This window comes from Molossus molossus, unplaced genomic scaffold (assembly GCF_014108415.1).
Source record: "Molossus molossus isolate mMolMol1 unplaced genomic scaffold, mMolMol1.p scaffold_m16_p_7, whole genome shotgun sequence".
Lineage (NCBI taxonomy): Eukaryota > Metazoa > Chordata > Mammalia > Chiroptera > Molossidae > Molossus > Molossus molossus.
The window spans coordinates 106,759,192-106,781,914 of NW_023425401.1; the positions used below are offsets into that span (position 1 = coordinate 106,759,192).

At 45.1% G+C, this 22,723-nt stretch overlaps 1 protein-coding gene across 1 annotated transcript in view; it reads left to right on the forward strand.

Annotated features, from left to right (window-relative positions):
• CNTNAP2 (contactin associated protein 2) overlaps positions 1-22,723 on the forward strand; it is a 1,693,809-nt gene that overhangs the window by 1,043,022 nt on the left and 628,064 nt on the right. Inside the window, exon 11 of the mRNA XM_036246733.1 lies at positions 10,495-10,601. Within this exon, the coding sequence (XP_036102626.1) occupies positions 10,495-10,601 (107 nt within the window). The remainder of the gene's footprint in view (positions 1-10,494; positions 10,602-22,723) is intronic.

Here is a 22,723-nt window from a genome sequence, read left to right on the forward strand (position 1 = left end):
CCTTTGGACATACTGTGGGCCTCGGTGGGTCCTCCTCTTGGGAACCCCATCCTCTGAGACCTTACTATAGAGGACCGAATGTTCTAGCGCCTTGTAACCCACCCTGTGTCCTCCGAGCAGCTGCGGGAGCCGCCCTGGGGAGCTTAGGAGAAACACAGCCTCTCAGACTCCATCCCAGATCTCAGAAATCAGCATCCTCACTTGAAAAAGATGTTCAAGTGGTTCCCACGCGGGTAAAATTTTGAGAACCGCTGCACTGGCGTCCCAGTAGCTCAGCGTATTGGTCACAGCGGGCTGTCCTGACAAGTACCCCACTGTTCAGCGTTCCGCTTGTCGTGTGGGCCGAGCTCCGCGGTCACAGTGCTGACACGCTGTGGTTTCTATGTTGAGTTCTGCAGGAGCCCGTGAGCTTTAAAGGCAACAATAAGACTTCATTTGAATTGTATTTGAAACAGATCTATTTTTAGCTCTTAAGCACTGTAGAGAAAAATAAATAAATAGAGCACCTTCAAAGTGCTTCGAACACTACTAATACCTTCAGCTGTGCCGTCCAGGGTAACATTGTTTAGATTTGAAGTACAAGTCCCTTGTTCTGCCTGTTAAATTAAGCAGTATCCACAGGCCACACTGAGATGCTACCAGCACATCCGGTGCGGTTTGCGGGTTCTCGCGTCCGAACACCCAAACCCTCGACGCGCCGCAGTTAAATCAAGTACAGAAATGAGGGAGACACTCGGGAAAACAGCACCGTGCCTGTCCCGCGGAGCCCTGGGGAGAATCGTTGCATCTGTCCAGCCGCCTGTCCACACTGACCGATTCTAAGTCACTGTGACCCATCCGAGCTTGCAGAGTATAGCTTTTGTTGGTTGTATGTATTGAGGTACCAATTTCATTTTTGACAAATGCATTCTGACTCTAAAGCATTTTTGGAAAGCACAGGTAGGCGGCTGATTCCTGCTAACAAGAGTCTGTGATACCAGGGCGAGCTGGGAGCGGAGTGAATTCGATGCCTCGCTGGCCGCGGAGGCCTTTGATCAGAGCGCACTGACACCTGCCACCTGCCTGCCCGCTCCGGATCCTGGTCAACCGGTCCTCAAGTGGCCGTGCAGGCCCCCCGACTCCCTGTTGATGAGAAACAGACTGTCCGGCCCGGACATGCTCTGAAACGAATTGTAATTGCCTGGGACCTACTCAACTAATTAGTTTACTGAAGTACAGGTCTGGATTGAAGACTAAAATTATACTTTAAAAAAAATAGACTATATTTCTTTCTTTTTTTTTTTTTTTATCCTCACCCGAGGATATTTTTTCATTTTTTGTACAGATAGAGTGGGAGGGAGAGAGAGGAAGGGAGAGAGAGAGAGAAACATCGATGTGAAAGGGACACATCAAGTGGCTGCCACCCGCACGACCAACGAGGGCCGGGGACAAGCTGCAACCGAAGTACGTGCCCTTAGCGGGAACCGAACTCGGGTCTCTCCGGACCGCAGGCCAACGCTCTAACCGCTGAGCCAAACTGGCCAGGGCAAAAATAGACTATGTTTCTTAAAGAGATATTTCTTCCAGAATCACTGGAGTTCTTTGGCATAACTTTCTATTGTCGGATTCACAGCTGTCTTCGGTCATCCTTTCAAGAGGCATTTACGGAGAGTGGGCGAGGCACTTTGCCCTGCTAAGAATCGTAAGATAAAAATTCCTAATTGCAATTTAGAAGAGACATGTGCCCAAGGAAATAATTACTAAACGATGTGATTATGTATATTGGATGAATGTAAATGTTCCCCTAGGAGTACAATGGAAGAAATAAATAATTAGAAAAGGGAAAGCTAGGTTAATTTGTCATTTGTTTTGCTTGGTAACTGGTCCTTACATTTTAAAAAATATATATACTGATAAGTCTGGCTGGTGTGGCTCAGTGATTGAACGTTGACCCATGCACTAAGAGGTCGCCGGTTTGATTCCCGGTCAGGGCACATGCCCAGGTTGTAGGCCCGATCCCCAGTGGGGGGGCGTGCAGGAGGCGGCCAGTCGATGTTCTCTCTCATCAATGTTTCTATCTCTCTCTTCCTTTCCCTCCCTCTCTCTGTAAAATCAATAAAGGAAAAAAATTGTTTAAAAAAAATATACCGATAAAATATTAGGGTTTGAAATTACATTTGAGAGTCAACCTGATTTGGAAATAAAACATGTCTCACCGTTAGGAATTAGAATGCCAGTAACCAGCATATGGATCATGTTGCTTTTAAAAATATAAATTATAAAAAATAAAAATAAAAAATAAGATATTAAAATCCATTTAAATAAAAGATCACCATCATTTAAGTGAATAAATCTTTAATACTGAATTGTAGAAGTATTTAGTTAGGTAATCTCACTTGAGAGGCATAGGCTGCTCGTGTGTGTGAGTACACAGTAATCTCTTTCTGCTTTCAATGAAACCTGGATTTCTGCTTTGTGGGTGGTGTAGAGCCGACTTGGATTCCAACCCGGTTTTCCTTCGCAACTCAGTCCTATTTACACGAAATCAATTGATACAATGAGCTGATGTAAATTTATTTCACCATCCGGCTGAGCTAATAATAAACCACACCAATTTAGGAAGTAAATATACTGCACAAAGGCATATACGTACTGTATTCCAAAATTAGGTATGAAGGAGGTGTTTTCAGTTTTATGTAATTTTAAGTGTCTGCCCCTTTGGTTCCTCCCGCGCTCCGGCCATCAGCACTTCCGCTGAGGCCGCACCCCTCCACCTGCAGGGGGCAGCAGCTGCGGGAACGAAGCCCAACACCAGTCCAGGGCCACCCGCCATTCCTACGTTTACCTCCTTGCCATTCCTCGCGTGTACAGCTGGGACAGTTCTCAACATGTTCCTTATGAAAATGAAACTCCTCTTTTAATGCCTGGGGGAAATGCTCTAACCTTGTATCAAGTCTAAACTTGTATCAAGTCCCTTATTTGCATTTCACTCGTAACTACTCTGGCATCCAAATTTCTGGTAGCATTTCATACCTCTTTGGTGAGTCATGAAAGTCGGCCGGGTATTGTATTTAGCATGAACCTTATCCTCTACTGCCATCTAGATTCTAAGATCTTTGGAGAAGGACCATCTTTGTAGCCTTGATAACATCATGCCCAACACCAACACCAAGTGCCTATCAAATGTAGAGTGTCGAAGGGGTGACATTGGAATAGGAGTGGTATAAATGGTTCCGTTTGTCTGTCCTCTTTAAGTTATACCAGTAGGTCTCCCATAGCCCAACCTAGGATCCTCTGCACAGCATGCTGGGATGCCTGAGAGGTCCATACACCTGTATATCTGAAGGTGGGTGGGTTGGGTCCCATGGAGGCGGCAGAACCAGGAGAGCAGAGGTAGATGCCTGTGACCCTGACCTCCTTGGCAGTGGTGCCCTTAATCCAGGCACCCCCAGCAGTGACGTTGGTACTAAAGAATCCTGTGGCAGAGGGGATGGAGGGTGGAAAATACGTGCTCCCAAACAGAACCATGAGGCAACTCATTTAAGAGAAACAAAAAACAAACTTGTCATATAGCTCCACCTGCTGGAAATAAAGGCCTCTAACTGCCAATATATAAAGCTGTTAAAATCAAAGTAAGCAAAGCTCTATCCAAATAAGAAAGATGTGTGCTGCTTCAAATGCATCAACAAAGGCTCATCTAACCAAAAAGGGTGAAAAATCATGGCAGGATGGTATCAAAAAAGTAAAAATGACAATTCTCCCGTAACCAAACTCAGAGTCGTGGAAGATTGGGATCTAACTGATAAAGAATTCAAAATAGCTGTTATGAAGACATTCAACATGCAACAAGGAAACTCAAAAAGGCAATTCAATGAACTCGTGCGTAAAATTAATGAAAAGAAGGGGTACTTTCCTAAAGAGATTGAAATTCTAAACAAGAACCAAACAGAACTTCTAGAACAGAAGAACTCAATAAATGAGATGAAGAGCTCATTAGAAAGCATTGGCCATAGTGCTGGTCAGAGGGAAGAGAGAATAAGTGATCTGGAAGAGCGGAAGCTAAAAATGATTTCGGAGGAAGAGGAGAGAACACTAGGATTTTTGAAAAGTGAAGAAAACCTGTGAGAGCTATTGGACTCCATGAGGAGAGCCAACGTAAGAATGAATAATGGGTATACCTGAAGGAGAGAAGAAGGGGGCAGAAGGGTTCTTTAAGAAAATAATCGCTGAGAACTTCTCAAACCTGGGGGGCGAACTAGGCATATAAGTCCGAGAAGCTGTTAGATCACTTTACGATCTCAGTGCAAAAAGGCCCTTCTCCATGACATGTGATAATGAAGTTGTCGAAAGTTAATGATAAAGAAAAAATGTTAAAGGCCTCCAGGGAAAGCAAGAAAGTATCCTACAAAGGAAGCCCCATTAGATAATGAGCAGATTTCTTAGCGGAATCTTGACAGGCAAGGAGAGAGTGGAATGATGTGTTTAAAGGTAAAAATTGGCAGCCAAGAATGTTCTATTCAGCAACCATATCCTTGAGCTCTGAAGGAAGAAAAAAGTCTCTGCATGTGTGTGTGCGTGTGTGTGTGCGTGTGTGTATGTGTGTGTGCGTGTGTGTGTGTGTGCGTGTGTGTGTGTGTATATATATAGACAGAGAGAGAGAGAGATTATAAAAAACTACTAAGAACAATTTTATGCTAAACACATTACATAACCTAGAAGTGGAGGATATATTTCCAGAGACAAGCACTCTACTAAAACTGAATTAAGAAGAAACAGAAAATCTGAACAGACCAAAAACATGTCAAGAGATTAAGTCAGTAATTTGAAAAACTTCCAACATGGGAAAGTCCAGAGTAGGATGGCTCCACTGGTGAATTCTACCGAGCATATAAAAAAGAATTAATACTAGTCCCTTCAAACTCTTTCAAAATATCAAGGTAGAGGGAAGACTTATGAACTTATTTTACATAGTTAGCATTACCCTGATACCAACACTAGATAAGGATATCACAAGAAAAGAAAAAGGTAGGAACTATAGAAACTGTAGAGCCCTGGCCGGTTTGGCTCAGCGGTTAGAGCATCAGCCTGTGGTCCAGAGAGACCCGGGTTTGGTTCCCGCTAAGGGTGCCGGCCTCAGTTGCAGTTTGTCCCCGGCCCTGGTTGGTCATGTGGGTGGCAACCACTCGATGTGTCCCTTTCACATTGATGTTTCTCTCTCTCTCTCTTCCTCTCTCTCCCTCCCACTGTATCTGAACAAAAAATGGAAAAATGTCCTCGGGTGAGGATAAAAACAAAACAAAACTGTAGGAAACTGTAGACCAACAACCCTAATCAATACAGATCTAAACATTTTCAACAAAATAGGAGCAAATCAAATTCAAGAACACATTAAAATGATTACATGCATTGACCAAGTGAGTTTTATTCCTGGGATGCAAGAATGGTTTAACATATGCAAATCAGTAAATCACAAATTTAAATAGATCAAACAAAGACTTCAACATAAGACCTAATACCATAAAACTCCTAGAAGAAAACATAAGGAAGAAACTCATCAATATTGGTCTTGACAATGATTCTTTTTTTTTTTTTTTTTTGACATGTTGCCAAAAGCACAAATAAAAAATGCAAAAATCAACAAATGGGACTACATCAAACTCAAAAGATGCTGCACAGCAAAAAGAAACAGTCCACAAAATGAAATGGCAACCTACAGAATGGGAGAAAATTTTTGCAAACTATATATCGGATAAGACATTAATATCCAAAATATAAAAATCAACATGGCAACAATAACAAATAATCCAATTAAAAAAGTGCCCGCGCCCTGGCCGGTTTGGCTCAGCGGTTAGAGGGTCGGCCTGCGGTCCTGAGAGACCTGGGTTCGGTTCCCGCTAGGGGCGCGTACCTCGGTTGCAGTTTGTCCCCGGCCCTGGTTGGTCGTGCGGGTTGCAGCCACTCGATGTGTTCCTTTCATATCGATGTTTCTCTCTCTCTCTCTGTTCCTCTCTCTCCCTCCCACTCTACCTGAACAAAAAATGGAAAGATGTCCTCGGGTGAGGATAAAAAAAATAAAAAATAAAAATAAAAATAAAAAAGTGCCCAGAACTAAATGGACATTTTTCCAAAGAGGACACCAACATGGTCAACAGGACCTTGAAAAGATGGTGACTATCACGAATTATTATAGAAATGCAAATCAAAACCACAATGAGATGTCACCTCACATCTATTAGAATGACTGTCCTTAAGAAAACAAGGAGCAACAGGTGCTAGAGAGGGTGTGGTGAAAAGGGAACTCTTTAAAATAAAATGTTTTTATTGATATATTAGAGAAGCAGGGAGAGGGAGAGAGAGAGAGAAACATCGATGAGAGAAACATCTATCGGCCGCCTCCTGGGGATCGAGGCTGCAACCTAGGCATGTGCCCTGACTGGGAATCAAACTCAGTCTATGAGACGATACTCAATCCACTGAGCCACTCCAGGCAGATGAAAAGGGAACTCTTATACACTGCTGGTGAGATTGTAAATTAGTCCAACCGCCATAGAAAACAATGTAGACGTTCCTCAAAAATTAAAAATGGAGACGTTGAGCATTTTTTCACATGTCTCTTGGCCATTTGTTTGTCCTGTTTGGAGAGGTGTCTATTTAGGTCCTCTGCCCATTTTTAAATTGGGTTCTTTGTCTTCTTTTTGTTGAGTTGTATGAGCACTCTGTATATTTTGAAAATTAACCCCTTATCTGATGCATTGGCAATTATGGTACTAACCATCAGAGAGATGTAAATTAAAACAACTATGAGGTATCCTCACACCTGTCAGAATGGCCGCCATCAACAAATCATCAAACAACAAGTGCTGGCGAGAGTGTGGAGAAAAGGGGACTCTAGTACACTGCTGGTAAAAATGCAGAGTGGTGCAGCCACTATGGAAAACACTATGATATTACCTCAAAAAGTTAAAAATTGAACTGCCATTTGACCCAGTGATCCCACTTCTAGGACTATACCCTAAGAAGCCTGAAACACCAATCAGAAAGAATATATGTACCCCTATGTTCATAGCCACACTATTTACAATAGCTAAGTGTCCATCAGTAAATGAGTGGATAAAAAATCTGTGGTACATGTACACAATGGAATACTATGCAGCTATAAGAAAGAAAGATCTATTAACCTTTGAGATGACATGGAGGGACCTGGAGAGTATTACGCTAAGCGAAACAAGCCAAGCAGAGAAAGACAAATATGACATGATCTCAGTTATTTGTGGAATATAATGAACAAAACAAACTGATGAACAAAATTGACCCAGAGACATAGAGGTGGAGTACCGACTGACAAACCTTAGAGGAGGGGTTGTTGGGGAGGGGAAAGATAAACCACAGAACTTATATGCATGTACGCATGACCAAAGGCCATAGACAACAAAGCTGGGGATGGGGCATGGGGGATGGGGAGGAGGGTGTCAATGGGGGAGAAAGGAGAAACATCTGTAACAAAAACAAACTGATAAAAAAATAAGTAAAAAAATAAAAATAAAATTAATAAAGAAAAAAATTAAAAATAGATCTGTCATATAGTCCAACAATGACACTTCTGGGGTATATATCCAAAGGATGTGAAAACAGGATTTTGACAAGATATAGGCACACCCACGTTTATCAGAGAATTATTTACAACAATCAAGATATGGGAACAACCCAAATGCCCGTCAGTGCATGAAGAGATAAAAAAGATGTGGTATATATGCACAATGGACTATTATTCAGCCATGAGAAAAACAGACATCCTACCATTTGAGACAACATAATTGGACTTTGAGTACATTATCCTACACATAATAAGTCAAGCAGAGAAGACCAGTACTGTATGATATCACATATACAGTATGGGAAATCTAAAAAAATAAGTCCTACCTATAAAAAAACAGAGTGAAATGATAGCAGGGGATAGAAGGTGAGGGGTAAGATTGATGGTGTTTAGGGTACAAACTTGTAATGAGCAGTAATAGAGACTTTCTGTGCAGTATAATAAATACAGTCAATATTACTGTACTATAATGATGTGATTTGATACATATGGCTTCAACTGCAATCATGTTACAATATATAAATGTTTCAAAGTAACACGCTCTGCGCCTTAAATTTACACACTGCAACTTTTTAATCAAATTTTATCAAATCAAATAAATAAATTTTAAAAAATAAAAGTGTTGTAGCCCAGCCTGTGTGGCTCAGTGGATTGAACATCATCCCACTGACTGAGATTCCTGGTCAGGGCACATGCCCAGGTTGTGGGTTCGATCCCCATGGCATGCAGGAGGCAGCCGATGGATGTTTCTCTCTCACATAGATGTTTCTATCTCTCTTTCCCTCCCTCTCTCTCTAAAATATCAATGAAAACATATTTTTAAAAATAAAAATAAATAAAATAGTTTTACGTAGGAATAAATACATAAAACTGTGGAGTGAAGGTTCCATCTCCTCTCCTGAGAATCCGTTTGCATATGTTGTATTTTCCCTGACTTACGCTCTTCCTCTCGCTTCAATCCTCTCCATGCCTCGTGGAGACCCCTAAACCTTGTGTTGCACCCCAGATCTACATGTAATGCCCCGTGTGAAACTTCCCAGTGCACTGCCCGTCCCTCCATCAGACCTCTCCACCTTTCCACCGGTTCCGCTCTACCTATTACGGTCTCTGTGCAGTGCGTTGACTTCCCTGGACTGAGCTTTGGAAAGGCGGTGAACAGACGCTTCTTCGTCTGGTTTGCCACAGTGCTGTGTGCGATGGCAAGTGCGCCGTGTTTGTTGCGTGACTGAGGTTTGCAGAGGGCTGTATCGGAAGAACATCGCTACACTGCAGTCGGAAGTTCCGCCCATCACTGGACCACGCGCTCTGCACCGCTGTGGGTGTGGCTGGGGGTAACTCCAGAGAGAACAGGGCTGGGCAGTGCCGTCTCGAGCCCAGGCCTGTCTCATTTAGCGGGAGGGTTTCCAGAGCTTCGTTATAGTTCAGCAGTTGCATGCAAGGTGGCCCTCCACCTGCTCGTGACCTCGCCCCATGGGAATAGATTCTGTTGTTTTATTCTGGATGGACTTTTCTTTCTTTCTTTCCTTCTCTTTAATCCTCACCTGAGGATATTTTTCCATTGATTTTTAGATAGAGTACAAGGGAGGGAGAGAGAAAGAGAAACATCCAGGTGAGAGAGAGACATCTATAAGTTGCCACCCACACGACCCCATCCGAGGCCGGGGATCAAACCTGTAACCCAGGTGTGCTCCCTTGACCAGGAATCAAACCCAAGACTTTGGTCCATGGGCTGACTCTCTAACCGCTGAGCCAAACCAACCGGGCAATGGTGGACTTTTCTATTTTATAGAGTTTTCTGTTCAAATCCAGAAATGCCCTTGGGATGCTAATACATAACAATTAATACCTTTGTTATCTGTGAGCACCTTACCCAGGATTATAAAGACTCAGTTTGTGGGGTAGTTGGAGAGAGGAATTGATGGGGGGAGGGTGCGGCAGGGGGGTTGAGGGGCGGGGGATAAGGCCAGGAGAAAGGAAAGGGTTGGTGCTGTTGAAACAGGAATATTCCTAAACAAAGTTCAACTTTATGCACTATTGCATGGCACCCACGGAGGTGCACCCCGAAAGCTGCCATCCAGACAGGCATGGCTCCCATTCATTTATTGGCTCTTTATTCCCTGCTTACGAATTATCTAGTGTATGAACATTATCCCTAACCTTTAAAACTGCTTATAAGATAGGTATAATTACTCCATTTTTTAAATGATAAAATTGTGACTCACAAAGGTTACATTACATAGTGACAATTGCCCATCTAGTAAGTAGACAAAGTAACATATATATATTACAGTGTTACAGATGTTCCCCATTTTCCTCCTCTTTACCCCCCTCTACCCAGCCCCTACCCCCACCCCAGGCCTTCACCGCACTATTGTTTTTGTAAGTAGGGGTTTCAGCTGGGCAAGGAGGAAAGGGTAAGAAAGATTAGACATTTTTTCTCATCAGTCTGGTATATCCTCATTGCTGTTGCCATGACATTATTTCAAATCCTCAAATTGCTATGGAAACTCGGTGTTACCCCTTTCTGACTTGGTGTCGGCCTTGGTGAAGAATCAGGGGAACCAAGATGGCTAATCTTTCATCGCTCGCCAGGAGGAAATCCAGCTCGTGTCTTTGTTTGTAGTGAAAAAGAAAAAAATAAAATGGAATGAATCTGTGCTATACAAATGAATCTCTCAGCTGTTTGCTAATTTCTACTGTTTACCCGAAAGTGGGAAACACCAGGCCTGTGATACATCATCTTTTGTGTGCTTGGCACCCTCCATGAGGAATCATATTAATCTGCTCAAACTAACAAGGATTAATTGCCTTGGGAAGGCAACCCAGCATCGTCATGATATATTGCCAGACATCTTGGAATCTGGCCACTCGTAAATCTCATTCTTTGTTGGTTTATCTCTGTGTGTCTCTTTCCCTGACAGGTGTGTGCCCAATCACTGTGAGCATGACGGGAAGTGCTCCCAAACCTGGGACAGCTTCAAATGTACCTGCGATGAGACGGGGTACAGCGGGGCCACCTGCCACAACTGTGAGTGCCCATTCCTTCGAACGTGTAATTGCATGAGATTCCCAGGCCGGGGGCTGGGCGTTCGAACTCAGCAACCTCATAGTCCACGTGTGGAATCACTCGATTTTGAAGAACCCAGATTTGCTGTTGTTTCTCTCCAGAACGGTATTCTGGTTGTGAGAATACCTGCCTACCGACTCAGGGAGAAGCCAGCACGTTCCAGTGTTCTGTACACACCTAGTGGAACTTGGAACGCTGGGCTCGGGTGGGACTCAGTGTGTCCCCGCTGTCTGTCTGGGTAGATGGGAAGTGTGACGTCTCTGTGATCAGTTCATCAGAGAGGCCGAGAGAGTGCAATTGGAACCTTTACTTTCTGGAAAATGGTTGTCTCAAGCTCCATCACAACTCTCTGGCCACATGTTTTTTTTAGAAAATGTCAGAAAAATATGAGTTAGTAAAATGAAGTTCGTTGACGTGGTGTATCTAAAATAAAAACCCAAGGAGACAAACTTTTTAAAAAATGTTAAAGATAAAAGCATGCAAAGATAACTAGTAAAACACAGAAGAGCCTTGTTTTCTGTAATGGCTTTACCTTGAAAAGGTAAGTCAGCTTAGTGCTTTGTAATTCAAGGAACATTTTTAAAGGAATATTAATTCTATAATTGTACCAGTAACTCTCCAAAAATGCATTGCTGTTTACAAAGCACTTTTGAAAACAGATTTGCCATACAACATGTAGTTGAAAGAAAGTCATCTGTGTGTGTGTGTGTGTGTGATTGTGTGTGTGTGTGTGTGTAGGAAGGAAGGAGGAGAGAGATTCAGTCTCCTTCAATTTTCTCTCAATATTCTGAAAAACTGAAAATCTAATATTGAAACCTTCTTATACAGACTGCTTTCCCTTCACTTTTAAGAAACAAAAACAAGCAAAATATGGTGTTCAGAATATATTGGGAGACCTCAACTAAGAAAAAATACTTGTAATTTATTTTATTGCACTTACTGATTTCTTTAGGAAGATATTTTAAAACGGGACAAAATGAACCCCAAAATTAACAAGAATATGAAGATATTAAATAGAATAAAAACAGATACTCTTAGTGATTCATTATCTACAAAGTATTTATATATAGGTACTGAGGAAGTATTTATAAAGAACAAAACTGATATTTGAAATTAATTAGAATAAAGGAGTTATAACTAAAATCGCCTTTCCAATCACACCAAGTGCATATTAACTTTCGGCATATAATACTCACTATATGATACATCTGAATTAGACAACTTTGATAAAGCTAAGTACTTTTACCAATATAATTCATATAGCATTGCCTTATAAATATCACCTTTAACTACAAGGGATTTTGTTTCTGAATATGGAAATCTTAACTAAAGACAAAGAGCTAGAAATTGTTGGTGGTTATAAGCGTATCCTATCTCAGTGACCACTTTGATGTTGAATTGAAAAGCAAATAATTATTTTTAAAGCTGCTGAAATACCCAGCAGAGAAAAATATTTTTTTCTTAATCTGCACCTGAGGATATTTTTTTTCCACTGAATTTTAGAACAAGCAGAAGGGAGGGAGAGAAGAAAAGAGAGAGGGAGACAGAGAAACTTCGATGTGATGGAGACACATCAGTTGGTTGCCTTCCACATGCACCCAGAGCAGGGCCGGGGGTCACACCTGCAACCCTTGTGTGCTCAGGCTGAGGCTGTAACCACTGAGCACACTGTACAGGGCACATTTTAAAAACACTTTAAATTTTGTTTTTATTGATTTTTTTTTAGAGAGAGAGAAAGGGAGAGAGACATAGAAACATGGATGTGAAAGAGGAATATCAACTGGCTGCCTCCTGCACACCCCCTACTGGGGATCCAGGCTGCAACCCAGGCATGTGCCCTGTCTGGGAATTGAACCAGGACCTCTCAGTCCAAGGGATGACACTCAATCCACTGAGCCACACCGGCTGGGCTAAAATTTTTAAAAATATGCTACTGGTTGAATAGTTGAGATTTTTTTTTTTCTTTATTGATTTTAGAGAGACAGGAAGGGAGAGGGAGAAAGAGCTAGAAACATTAATGAGAGAGAACATTGATTGGCCGCCTCCTCCATGCCCCCCACAAGGCATCTGGCCCATATGTGCCCTGACCGGGAATCGAACCAGCGACCTCTTTGTGTATGGGTAGATGCTCAACCACTGAGCCACAGCGGCTGGGGGACTAGTTAAGTTTTTTTAAAAATAGTAGTAACTCCGAGTATTAGAAACGTCCTAAGTGCGTTTAGGTTCGGCTCTGGTGCAAGCTTTAAATGCATAAAAGGGAGACTGTCTCCTTCCTGCTGCTGGTCCCTACTGAACCCGTGTTCCATTTTTACACCTAGAATAGTCGGATCACGCATTTTCACAGCGAGACCCTGACCCCTCATTGTCCCCTCTCCACGAGGCCATAATCGCTGTGGGAAAATGATACGCCCCGTAGCGTACTGAAGGGTACGTGCTGCCCATAAACTGAAAGGGTTGTTACATCCCTTCTTTACTCCCCTGGATTAGTCAGGCGTTGGGAGTGTCTAGCCCGGCCCAAGAACAACATACACATATGCAATACATGCCGTTCAGTTTGATACAGAACGAAGCATTCTGCACTTGCCCTTGGCCAAGGGCTGTGTTCCTACAAGGGCATCGCTAGCCGCGTGCCAGCCGTGGTGATGGCGCCCGTGCCCTGGTAGCGGCCTTCTGACTGCCCTTGGGCTTCCTCCCCTCCCTCCGGCGGGGCTCCGAGCTCTTCCAGGTCTGACAGCCGGGAGCAGAGACTTCCGGTCGCTTCCTCTGTCTTCTGTGGATGCGAACGTGGTTAGTGCTACTAAATGTTCCACCTCCTTTTCCGCAGAGGACGAAACACTGCCTTCCGCACGGGAGTTACAGTTACGCTGGGTTTGTAACAGTGGTGCTTTAACCGGGTCAAGAACCGTTCAGTGAAACCGTCACTTTGGTATAACTCAAGGTTTCGTGGCTCTTCCAACATCACAAGTAGGCTACTATGTCAGCACATTTTCTGTTTTGTTTCTCTCTGACTTTTTTTTTATTAATTTATCTTTATTGTGGAAAGTATTCCAGATGTCACCCTTTTGTTCCCCATTGAGCCCTCCTCCCAGCTCCCCACTGACCCTGCCTTCGCCCTACTGCTGTCTGTGTCCATTGTTATGACATGTGCACATCAGTTATTTGGTTTATCTCTTCCTGCCCCCCCCACACTTTCCCACTGAGGTTCAGTGGTCTTTCTCCACACGGTCCAGGCTTGGGGGGTGAGACAGCTATTTCCCAGGTACCCGTGATCAGCCGAGCCCGAGGTTGTAGTCCAGAGTGGAATCTAGAAGCCCTTCTTCGGTAGGTCACGCTGCCCGGCCTTGAACTTGGCCTGGACCAGTGACCTGTCTGTAACCTTGGACACTTAAACTCTGTGGTTCAGTTACCTCTTGCGTGAGACGAGCCCAGTAGCAGCACCCTCATGTCCTCATGTAGCCCCTGTGGGACGAAAGGAGACGAGGTGACGAATGGAAGACGCGGAGGTGGGAGTGGCCTATGTCCGTCTCAGTCACGTCCTGCAGTTCATCATTCCTTAAAGAGCAATCACCCTTTGGCTCCGAACTTTTATACCAATGCCGTCCACGCCACACTCTGCCACTGAACTGTGACAGTCCTGGCTGGCTGTCGTCTCCACGGCGGACCCAGGCTTCTCGTGAACGGTGGGTTCCCATCGGTGTTTGTTGTTGGTTTTCTCCCCAGAAGAATCGAACGTAATTGAAAATGACCTGTATATGACCTAGGCCCCTGTCCATGCATTTATCTGTTCGTTCACACAGAGAACTTCTTCTCTAGTGGTCCCTGTGGGGCTCGGGGGACCATCATGACAGGCCTCAGTAAGGGCGGCATCTTGAGGGAGGAAATCCCACGGGGAAAGCGGAGATGCCCGGGGCAGGCAGCTGGTGGAAAGGAAAAGCCGGGTTTCCTTGTCCAAACACAGAAGAGGCGAGTGTGTGACCACCTGCCCATACATTCAGTGGTTGCCGTCCCTTGCTGTTTCCTCCTGCGGACGTTCTGTTCCCAGTGACGTTCTCAGAACGACGAGTAGTGTGGTGGGTCACGAAACCATGACAGAAAGAACAGACCCATCACGCGGAAATGTACCTGTTTCGTGATGTTGTCGTGTCCATACTTCGCCCCCTGGGATGTTGAAGACGCACCTCTCTTGTGAGCAACGCTTCCTGCTTACGGCAGCCCTGTCCTTCCACGCGGGGCGCACTTGCGTGGTCTCCAAGCGTCCTGCCCGGGACCCTAACCTTCCCAGGGTCCAGTTAGCATCTCGTCTCCCACGTGGTCCTCACACTTCATAATTAGGGCTCTGATTGACATAAATTAAACTAAAAATAACTCTCATCTCAAGACTTGGCAGATATTTTTTCCCATGCTGCTGGGGTCGATCTTTGACCTTTTTCTTTTTTTTTTTTTTTATCCTCACCCAAGGTCATTTTTCCATTTTTTGTTCAGATAGAGCGGGAGGGGGAGAGAGAGAGAGAGAAACATCGATGTGAAGGGACACATCGAGTGGCTGCCACCCGCACGACCAACCAGGGCCGGGGACAAACTGCAACCGAGGTACATGCCCTTAGTGGGAACCGAACCCGGGTCTCTGTACCGCAGGCTGACGCTCCAACCGCTGAGCCAAACCAGCCAGGGCTGACCTTTTTCATTCTTACATCTCATAGTGGCCCCGCCCTAAAAAAATGCCCAGAATGTCCTCAAGAATATCAAAACCTAGGGCTGTTTTCACAGATGCAAGAGGCTCTTCGATAGATAGAAGCAATGTTGGGGGCGGAACTTTATAAGAAGTAATAAATGCCAGGTCTTCAGCGGCAAAGTAGATGGCAACAAAAACAATGGCATCTTAGCTAATAGACAACAGTCCACTACTACACCGGCCCATTGCACGGGCTATTCTAAACCAGAAATATATGTCTGTTTAAATATTGACTATCTGGTGAAGGACAAAGAAAGGTTTACTTTAAACCTGATGCAACATGTGACTACAGTAGACATAACCCTTGTATGTATCGTTATCATGGATATTCTTGCTGCAGGGGGATTGCAGAGGGACCAGAGCTCAGGGTTTGAAATGAGATGTCCTGACGTCAAATCCTCAGCTCCACAGTCTATGGCCAACCTTCTTTCTCTATCAGCTGAGCTTTCCTGGTTATAGAGCGATGACTCTCTCCTGTACCTATCCATCCTTTGTCACCCTCAAACCCTCTTAGCACACGGGCACGACTTGACGTATCCCCACTGCTGAATGGCTAAAACATCAGTAAGTGATGGTGGGACTATAAACACTCGTGTCCCCCTTGTGACCGGAAGTCAGCTCTTCCGGTACAGGCCAGCGGGAGCCGGAAGTGAGAAGTATTGGATTTCATCTTCCTCCTCCCCACCTCCATTCCCCATTCCTGTGCCGTATTGGCTTTGTGTTTTGGACAATCCCTTCAGATCGGAACATAAGTTTCCTCTGGGACATTCAATGAAATATCTCTTAAAGGGCTTTGCACATTTGAAAACACCCTGTATCTTTTTGTAACTTTTATTGTACCACTAAGTCTTTAAGAACAGCCGGACAAATTTTTGTCTGATTATAAGTAGCTTCAGGATACTGAGCACTGGTATAATTGGTGCTTAAGGAAAAGATCAGAGGGTGCCTCAATATTGAAGCCAATACGCAATGAAAAGATAAAGGGTTTTATTAGCAAATATAATGGCCACGTGGGCTGATTTACGCACAGGTGAGTCTGCTCTTTCCAATCTGCACATGGCCTTAAGTAGCCAGGTTGTGCGTCTTTGTTATCAAGTGAACAATTACTGAATTCTTTTACATTTACCTCTTTCTCATCCTCCCATGCTGTTTATGCACCATGACCTACTGCAGATGCTCGCTGTGTCCTTGTCATTAAAGAGAGGCTATGGGACACGAGTGTTTATATTCCCACCATCATTAACCGATGTTTTAGCTTTTCAGCAATACGTTGAGATTTTATTCTGTTCTGCTGGGAGTGGGGTAGAGAAAGGAAGAGAGGGGATTCCAAGGAGGTGGTGTTACGTCGTAGCTCGTTCCAAAGACGTGCATCGTGTTGGTAACAGTCCTTATCATCCTTATCATCCTAATTCCTTTTCATACCTCGGCTTCATTGGGATTGTGAACTGAGGACACATTGGAACACATGCTTACCTTTCTAGGTTGAGGCTTTTCATGCTGACAAAGTATCTCTCCATGTAATTCTATGGAAACATTGTTTAGTGTCTTGTCACACATTCTTCACAATTCTAAGCAATTGTTTCATCTTTTCAGATTCGGTTGTCAGATCGGTTGTTTATTTCCGGTTGCTGCTGACCAGATGGACAGGGGGACATCAGCGGGCGGAGGATGCGGGATCAGCGTGGTGTGGGGTGGACAGAGCCGTTTTCCATAGAATATGTGCAATCTGAGTAATAATAAGCCGTGCTTGGTTGTGTGTCTTCTCCAGGTGGGAAGCTCGCTTCCTCGCCAGAGCTGAGGCATTTGGGGAAAGAGAGGGTGGCAAGGGGTGTCGCTTTCTGAAATCACACTTATTTACAAAAAGGAAGCGAGTCTTTCATTCACATGTTGACCCGGCACCCCCAGGTAAAATAAGACAGAAAGGAAGGGGAAAGAAAGCGCTACCTGGGCAGAATGTCGGGACCATTCTGTCCACCAGCTTCCAGAAAGTAGATGGCGAAGGGTTATAACCGTGCAGGTCATTTGGAGAAACACAGCCCAGGACCGTTCCCATTCCAAGGCGGCCCAAATTTCAAATTAATCCCTTCTCTCATGCCCTGCTTTGGACAGATGGCTAAGATTACACATAGAAAGGATTTAATTTTGGTTTTACAAAGACCCTTTCAGTCGTTTCAAAAACACATCTTTCTCTTTGAATAAAGAGCCTTTGCGAAGACCTGGCCTGCAATTGCGTATTAACAGGCAGCCTACTACAGAGCGGGCTGTGATCCTATGAACTTCTCAGAGGCTAGGTCTGGAGAGAGTTGACATTATTTATTAAACTCCCCTGCAGCTTGAATCCCAGGGACTGTCTCAGCCAAGGTTCAGAGCGAAGAGAAAAGGGAATAGAAAGCCCTCATTTCTGCACCTTTGCCAAGTGAGGTTAGCGGAAGGAGGATCTGAGGGGAGGCCTGTTTCGTTAGAAGATAAAGAAGGAAACTTCAGAGACATTTGTATCTACTCATGAAACAAGAAAGGAGATTTCAAGTTAAAAATAGTCTGTGTTTCTCCTTTGATCCTTTTAATGTCTCCCAAATCAAACTTTTTTTTTTTTTGCTTTGATATGGACATTAGTCACTATGGCTACTGCAAGTGTGAGCTTCACAGATTTGGTGTCCAGGGTTACCTCCAATTCATAGTGGGTCCCACGCATTCAGTGATGCACGTGTCTGCTTGGCAGACGGCACACTGTGTGGACCAGAAGTACAGATAAGAGCCCTCTTCGTCATGAAGCAGACAGGCAGTGAAAAGAGGGAGCGAGCCCTGGCCGCCATGCTCAGTGGTTAGACCCTTGCTCCGAAGGGTCACCCGCTCAGTTCCCGGTCAAGGGCACAGACCTGGGTGGCAGGCTCGATCCCTGGCCTGGTCAGGGCATGTGCGGGAAGCAACCGATCAACGTGTCCTTCTCACGTCAATGTTTCTCTCTCTCTCTCTCTCTCTCTCTACCCCTTCCCCTTCCACTCTCTCTAAAAATCAACGGGAAAAATATTGAGTGAGGATAAACACATAAATAAAAATAAAAAAGGAAGCAAGACCATCAGGACACAAATAATACACGAGTGGAAAGCAATGTGCAAGTGTGTTGAACCTGAGAGAACCATGGGAACCGAGATGCTTGGGGAAGGGTTCGAGGAGACCTGAAAACTCTATGCGGAGGCTCCTCTTTGGCTGGCATTCAGACCGGGACGCACGGGGAGAGGTGGGAGGGGAGCGGGCAGGAGCCCACGCCCAGGGCCGACGTCCCCCAGCTGCCCTGTCTGTCCGGCACGGCGAGCCCCACCCAGGCGAACATGCAGCCGTGTCCAGGGACATGTGCTGCTTCAGTTTCAGGGTTCTCACGGAGGCTCTACGTTTTCATAAAATAGTTTATTTAAAAATCTTTCAATGTAGCCAAGTATAAGTGAAATTCCGTAAATGTATATGGGCTGGACTTAACCAGATGGTCTTATTTTCAAGGGAACTGAGAAAAATCTTCAATGACTTTCAGGTCTTTGGTCTCATCAGATCAATTTGTATCCAAGCTGCCGTGGTGATTCCTGCTGGCGAAATATGCCTACTCTACTCTTTTTTTTAAAAAAAAAATATGTTTTTATTATTATTATTATTTTTATTAGAGAGAGAATAGAAGGAAGGGAGAGAGAGAAACATTAATGTGAGAGAGAAACATTGATTGGCTGCCTCCTGCACGCCCCCTTCTGGGGATCGAGCCCAAAACAAGGGCATGTGCCCTGGCTGGGAATCGAACCAGGACCTCTCAGTCCAGGGGACGATGCTCAAGCCACTGACCACACTGGTCAGGCTGCCTACTCTCCTCTTGAAGGACCTCTCTTGCCATCACAGATGCCAACACCAAATGCCAGACGTTATTGGCACACCCAAAATTACTGTCACCCTTCATTAGCAGGAGTTAAAATGTCCCCATAATACTCTCTGCCCTAATCTAAGTGCACTGAGGCATCAATGAAATGTGACTTACTTGCAAAGTCATGTGATCCACTTCCACGGTGCTGCCCAGGGCCAGGTGAGGCCGTCAGACTAGACTGGATGGGGAAGCACCTCTAAGAGCTTGCCTTTGGAAAGAGAAACTCTGTCCTCCCACCCATCCCGCAAAGAAATTCCGATTCTCAAAAACCTCAGGTGTGTTTCTACCATGTGGCTATCTGGGTTGGGGGGGGAGTTGCCCCTCTTAGGGCTCATTCAAGTATCCAATGTGAAGCCTATTCCTACTCAGCAAATATGAGCATATTAAGGCTCCATAATGGTTTCAGTGACATAGATACAGACTTTATGAAATAATAAAACCTGCATTTTGGGGGGCCAGGTTGATTATTCTGAAAGTTCCCCAACAGCCTGAAGCCAGTGAATGCAACCAGCTTCAATTCCCTGTCTAACCTCCCCCCCCCCGTATAATTTTTTTTCTGTTTTTTTTTTAATTAATTTTTGTTACAGATGTTTCTCCTTTCCCCCCCACTGATTCCCCCCCTCCCTCCCTGCCCTGTCCCCAGTTTGTTGTCCATGTCCACTGTTCATGCATACATGCATATAAGTTCTGTGGTTTAGCTCTCCCCCACCACCCCCTCTTCTGGGGATTGTGAGTCTGTACCCCACTTCCATGTCTCTGGGACTACCCCATTCCTCAGACTGTTATGTTCATTATATTCCACAAATAAGTGCTACAACCCCGTATAATTTTTTAAAGCAAGCTGACTTACACTCCGCGAGGGAGGAGAGAGCGTCCTGGACTTGCGGGCGGGGAGCCCATCAGTAATGGGACAGCCTCGCCCTCTCGCAGCTCTGGGGGAGAAGGCCTGCACCCGAAGCTCAGATGCCCCTCAGGAAGGCAGGCGGGACCTGCTCACAGCATCCCTTGCTCCCTAGTCAGTGGGGGCATCTACTCTGTGCTGATGGCACCTCCTGGGGGAACCCGAGCTCCTGTAGAAAACCCCTTGTCACATGGCCACGTGGTCGGTTAGCCACAGGCCAGCGGTCTGACGGGTACAGAAGCTACGCAGGGACGGCATAGGGAGCAGAGCCAGGACACCGGGACGGGCGACGAAAGTGCAGCCATTGCAGAGGGGAGGCAGCCCCCGCGGCTTAGGACACGCTTCCCGTGTGCACCAGATGAAATGGAGCATCGGTGACATCGCCACAGCCCGACCCCAGAGAGGTCGTGGTCCTCGCTAAGCTTCCTTCTGCAGCCTGAAACGAATTCTAGGCGCTACCGCGTCTCTTGGAAGGAAAAATAAGGCTGCAGCATGATTTCTAGGTCAGAGATCATGGGGAAGGCACATTGATTGAGAAGCATCTGAATTGCTCTTAGTAATCGTGGGAGTTTATTGAAAGAAAACATGCCCCTCTGCCCTTTATACATATAGATTTGATGTTCAAACACTTTGCACATAGTAAGAACGTATTAGTTTGAAGACCAAGTAATGTATTTACTATATCAAAAATTCTAAGGGATGTTGAGTTAGGATTTTAGTTTGCACTTAAAATGAAACTTCTTTTTCCTGTTAGCCATTCTCCACCCCGTGCCTCCCACATACCACCCATCTTGAAACGAGACACATGAACATCACGTCCTACATTCTACCGTCTGTGGTCCCTCCCCCAGGTGTGGCTTCACTTTGACACTTGATGAACATCAGTTTCACATGTAGTAATCACAAAAACACATTTCATCAGCACAAACTGTAATCCTCCTGCTGGGATCATAACAGATTCCGACAGTGTCTCTCCTGGTTGGTTTGGAAAAACGGTGTCTCTGCTGAGCGTTTTCAATGAGGGTGCCCAGTGGAGTTATTCTTCATCTCAGGGAACGTCCTGCCTTTCAAAAGTGCAACAAGTAGAACTTTGTTGGCTGGGGAGATGGGCTTCCTGTCCATAGACTTAAATAAATGAAGTTTGAGGAGGAGCAATTTTGTAGATATTTTGAAATACTTAAGTCATAGCATTTTAAGATCAGAGACCATGCCTAAAAAATACAGTGGATGTCCTAAAACCCTCCTTCTTACCAGCCTCTTCTTGGGAGTTTTGCAATCACCCCAGTTTTCTGAATTTTGTGCCAATGCTCTCCCCCAGTGCGTGGCTCCCTGCTCTCAAAGAGGGAAGACTTCAGGCAGGGGTGATGGGGGAGAGACTGGAGAGGGGGCTCGGTAGAGCAGGTGGGAAGAGAAGGAGGAACATTTTAACCTTGGAACTGCGAGGCTGGGCACACTAGCCTGTCCGACTCCCTTGCTGTCTGCAGCGTGACCTGTGGATGGAGAGAGGGCTTTGTGCGTATTTCGGGCAGCCCGAGAGATTGTGTGCGTGCGGTTCAGAAGAAATAGAAATGTTTTCATTTTTAAAGTTAGTTTCCCTTAGACTTAAATACATACTGAAGGCCACAAAGCATTCATTAGTGAAGTCGAAAGAAGAGCTTTTATTTTCTGGACACAACCGGAGCCAGATGTACACACAGCGGACACGGCAGTGCGCAGGAGGGGCCAGCATAAGGCTGCCCTTGGGGTCGTTCACGGACGAAAGCGACGTGGATGAAAGGCTTGGTGTGCCGTGACTGGCGTTGATTGTCCTATATGAAGAAGGACAGCCCGTTCTTAGGAAATGAGATATTACACATCGGTTACTCAGACGTACCAAAGACCGAAGCACAGACGTCGTAACATTCAACGTATCAGGGCAGAAGCAGGACAGTCGGGTTTCTTGCCAATCACCTCTAATCTCGTGTACTGGATGGATCTCACATAGAAATCAAGCCAAAGACCACACGCTTACTGAGGCATACTTCATCCTAACCTCCATCTGGGTCATCAGCAAGCACCTGACACTGAGGTCAGCTGAGGACCCCTGTAAGTTCTGTAGGACACTGACGACCCCTTTTTCATCTCTGGACACACGTGCCGAGCTCACTGCTCAGCACCTGGTAAGCACTGAATGAATTTTGATCAACCGAACTGGAAGTGTGCCCACAAGTGTACACACATACACACACGTTGTACCTCTCAAACAGCTGTGCAGACAGACCTGTTTACCAGGCTCTGAACATGCAAAGTCCTCTGTCTACACGATGGAGGACCTCTCTGTGGGCTACAGCACCCTGTAATAAAATCCCTCTTGCTTCTCCCTAAGACAATAGCTTTCCTTTACAATAATATCCTTGATACCTGGTCCATAATAATTTCTCTGTGCCAAATGACATCCTGTGGAAAATAGCACGAAAAGGAGGCTGCCTATGAACATACTGGCTCCCCCTGAAATCTTTGGGTGAACCGAGAGGGAATGACCAATGTACTTGCAGTCACAGAAGCGTCAG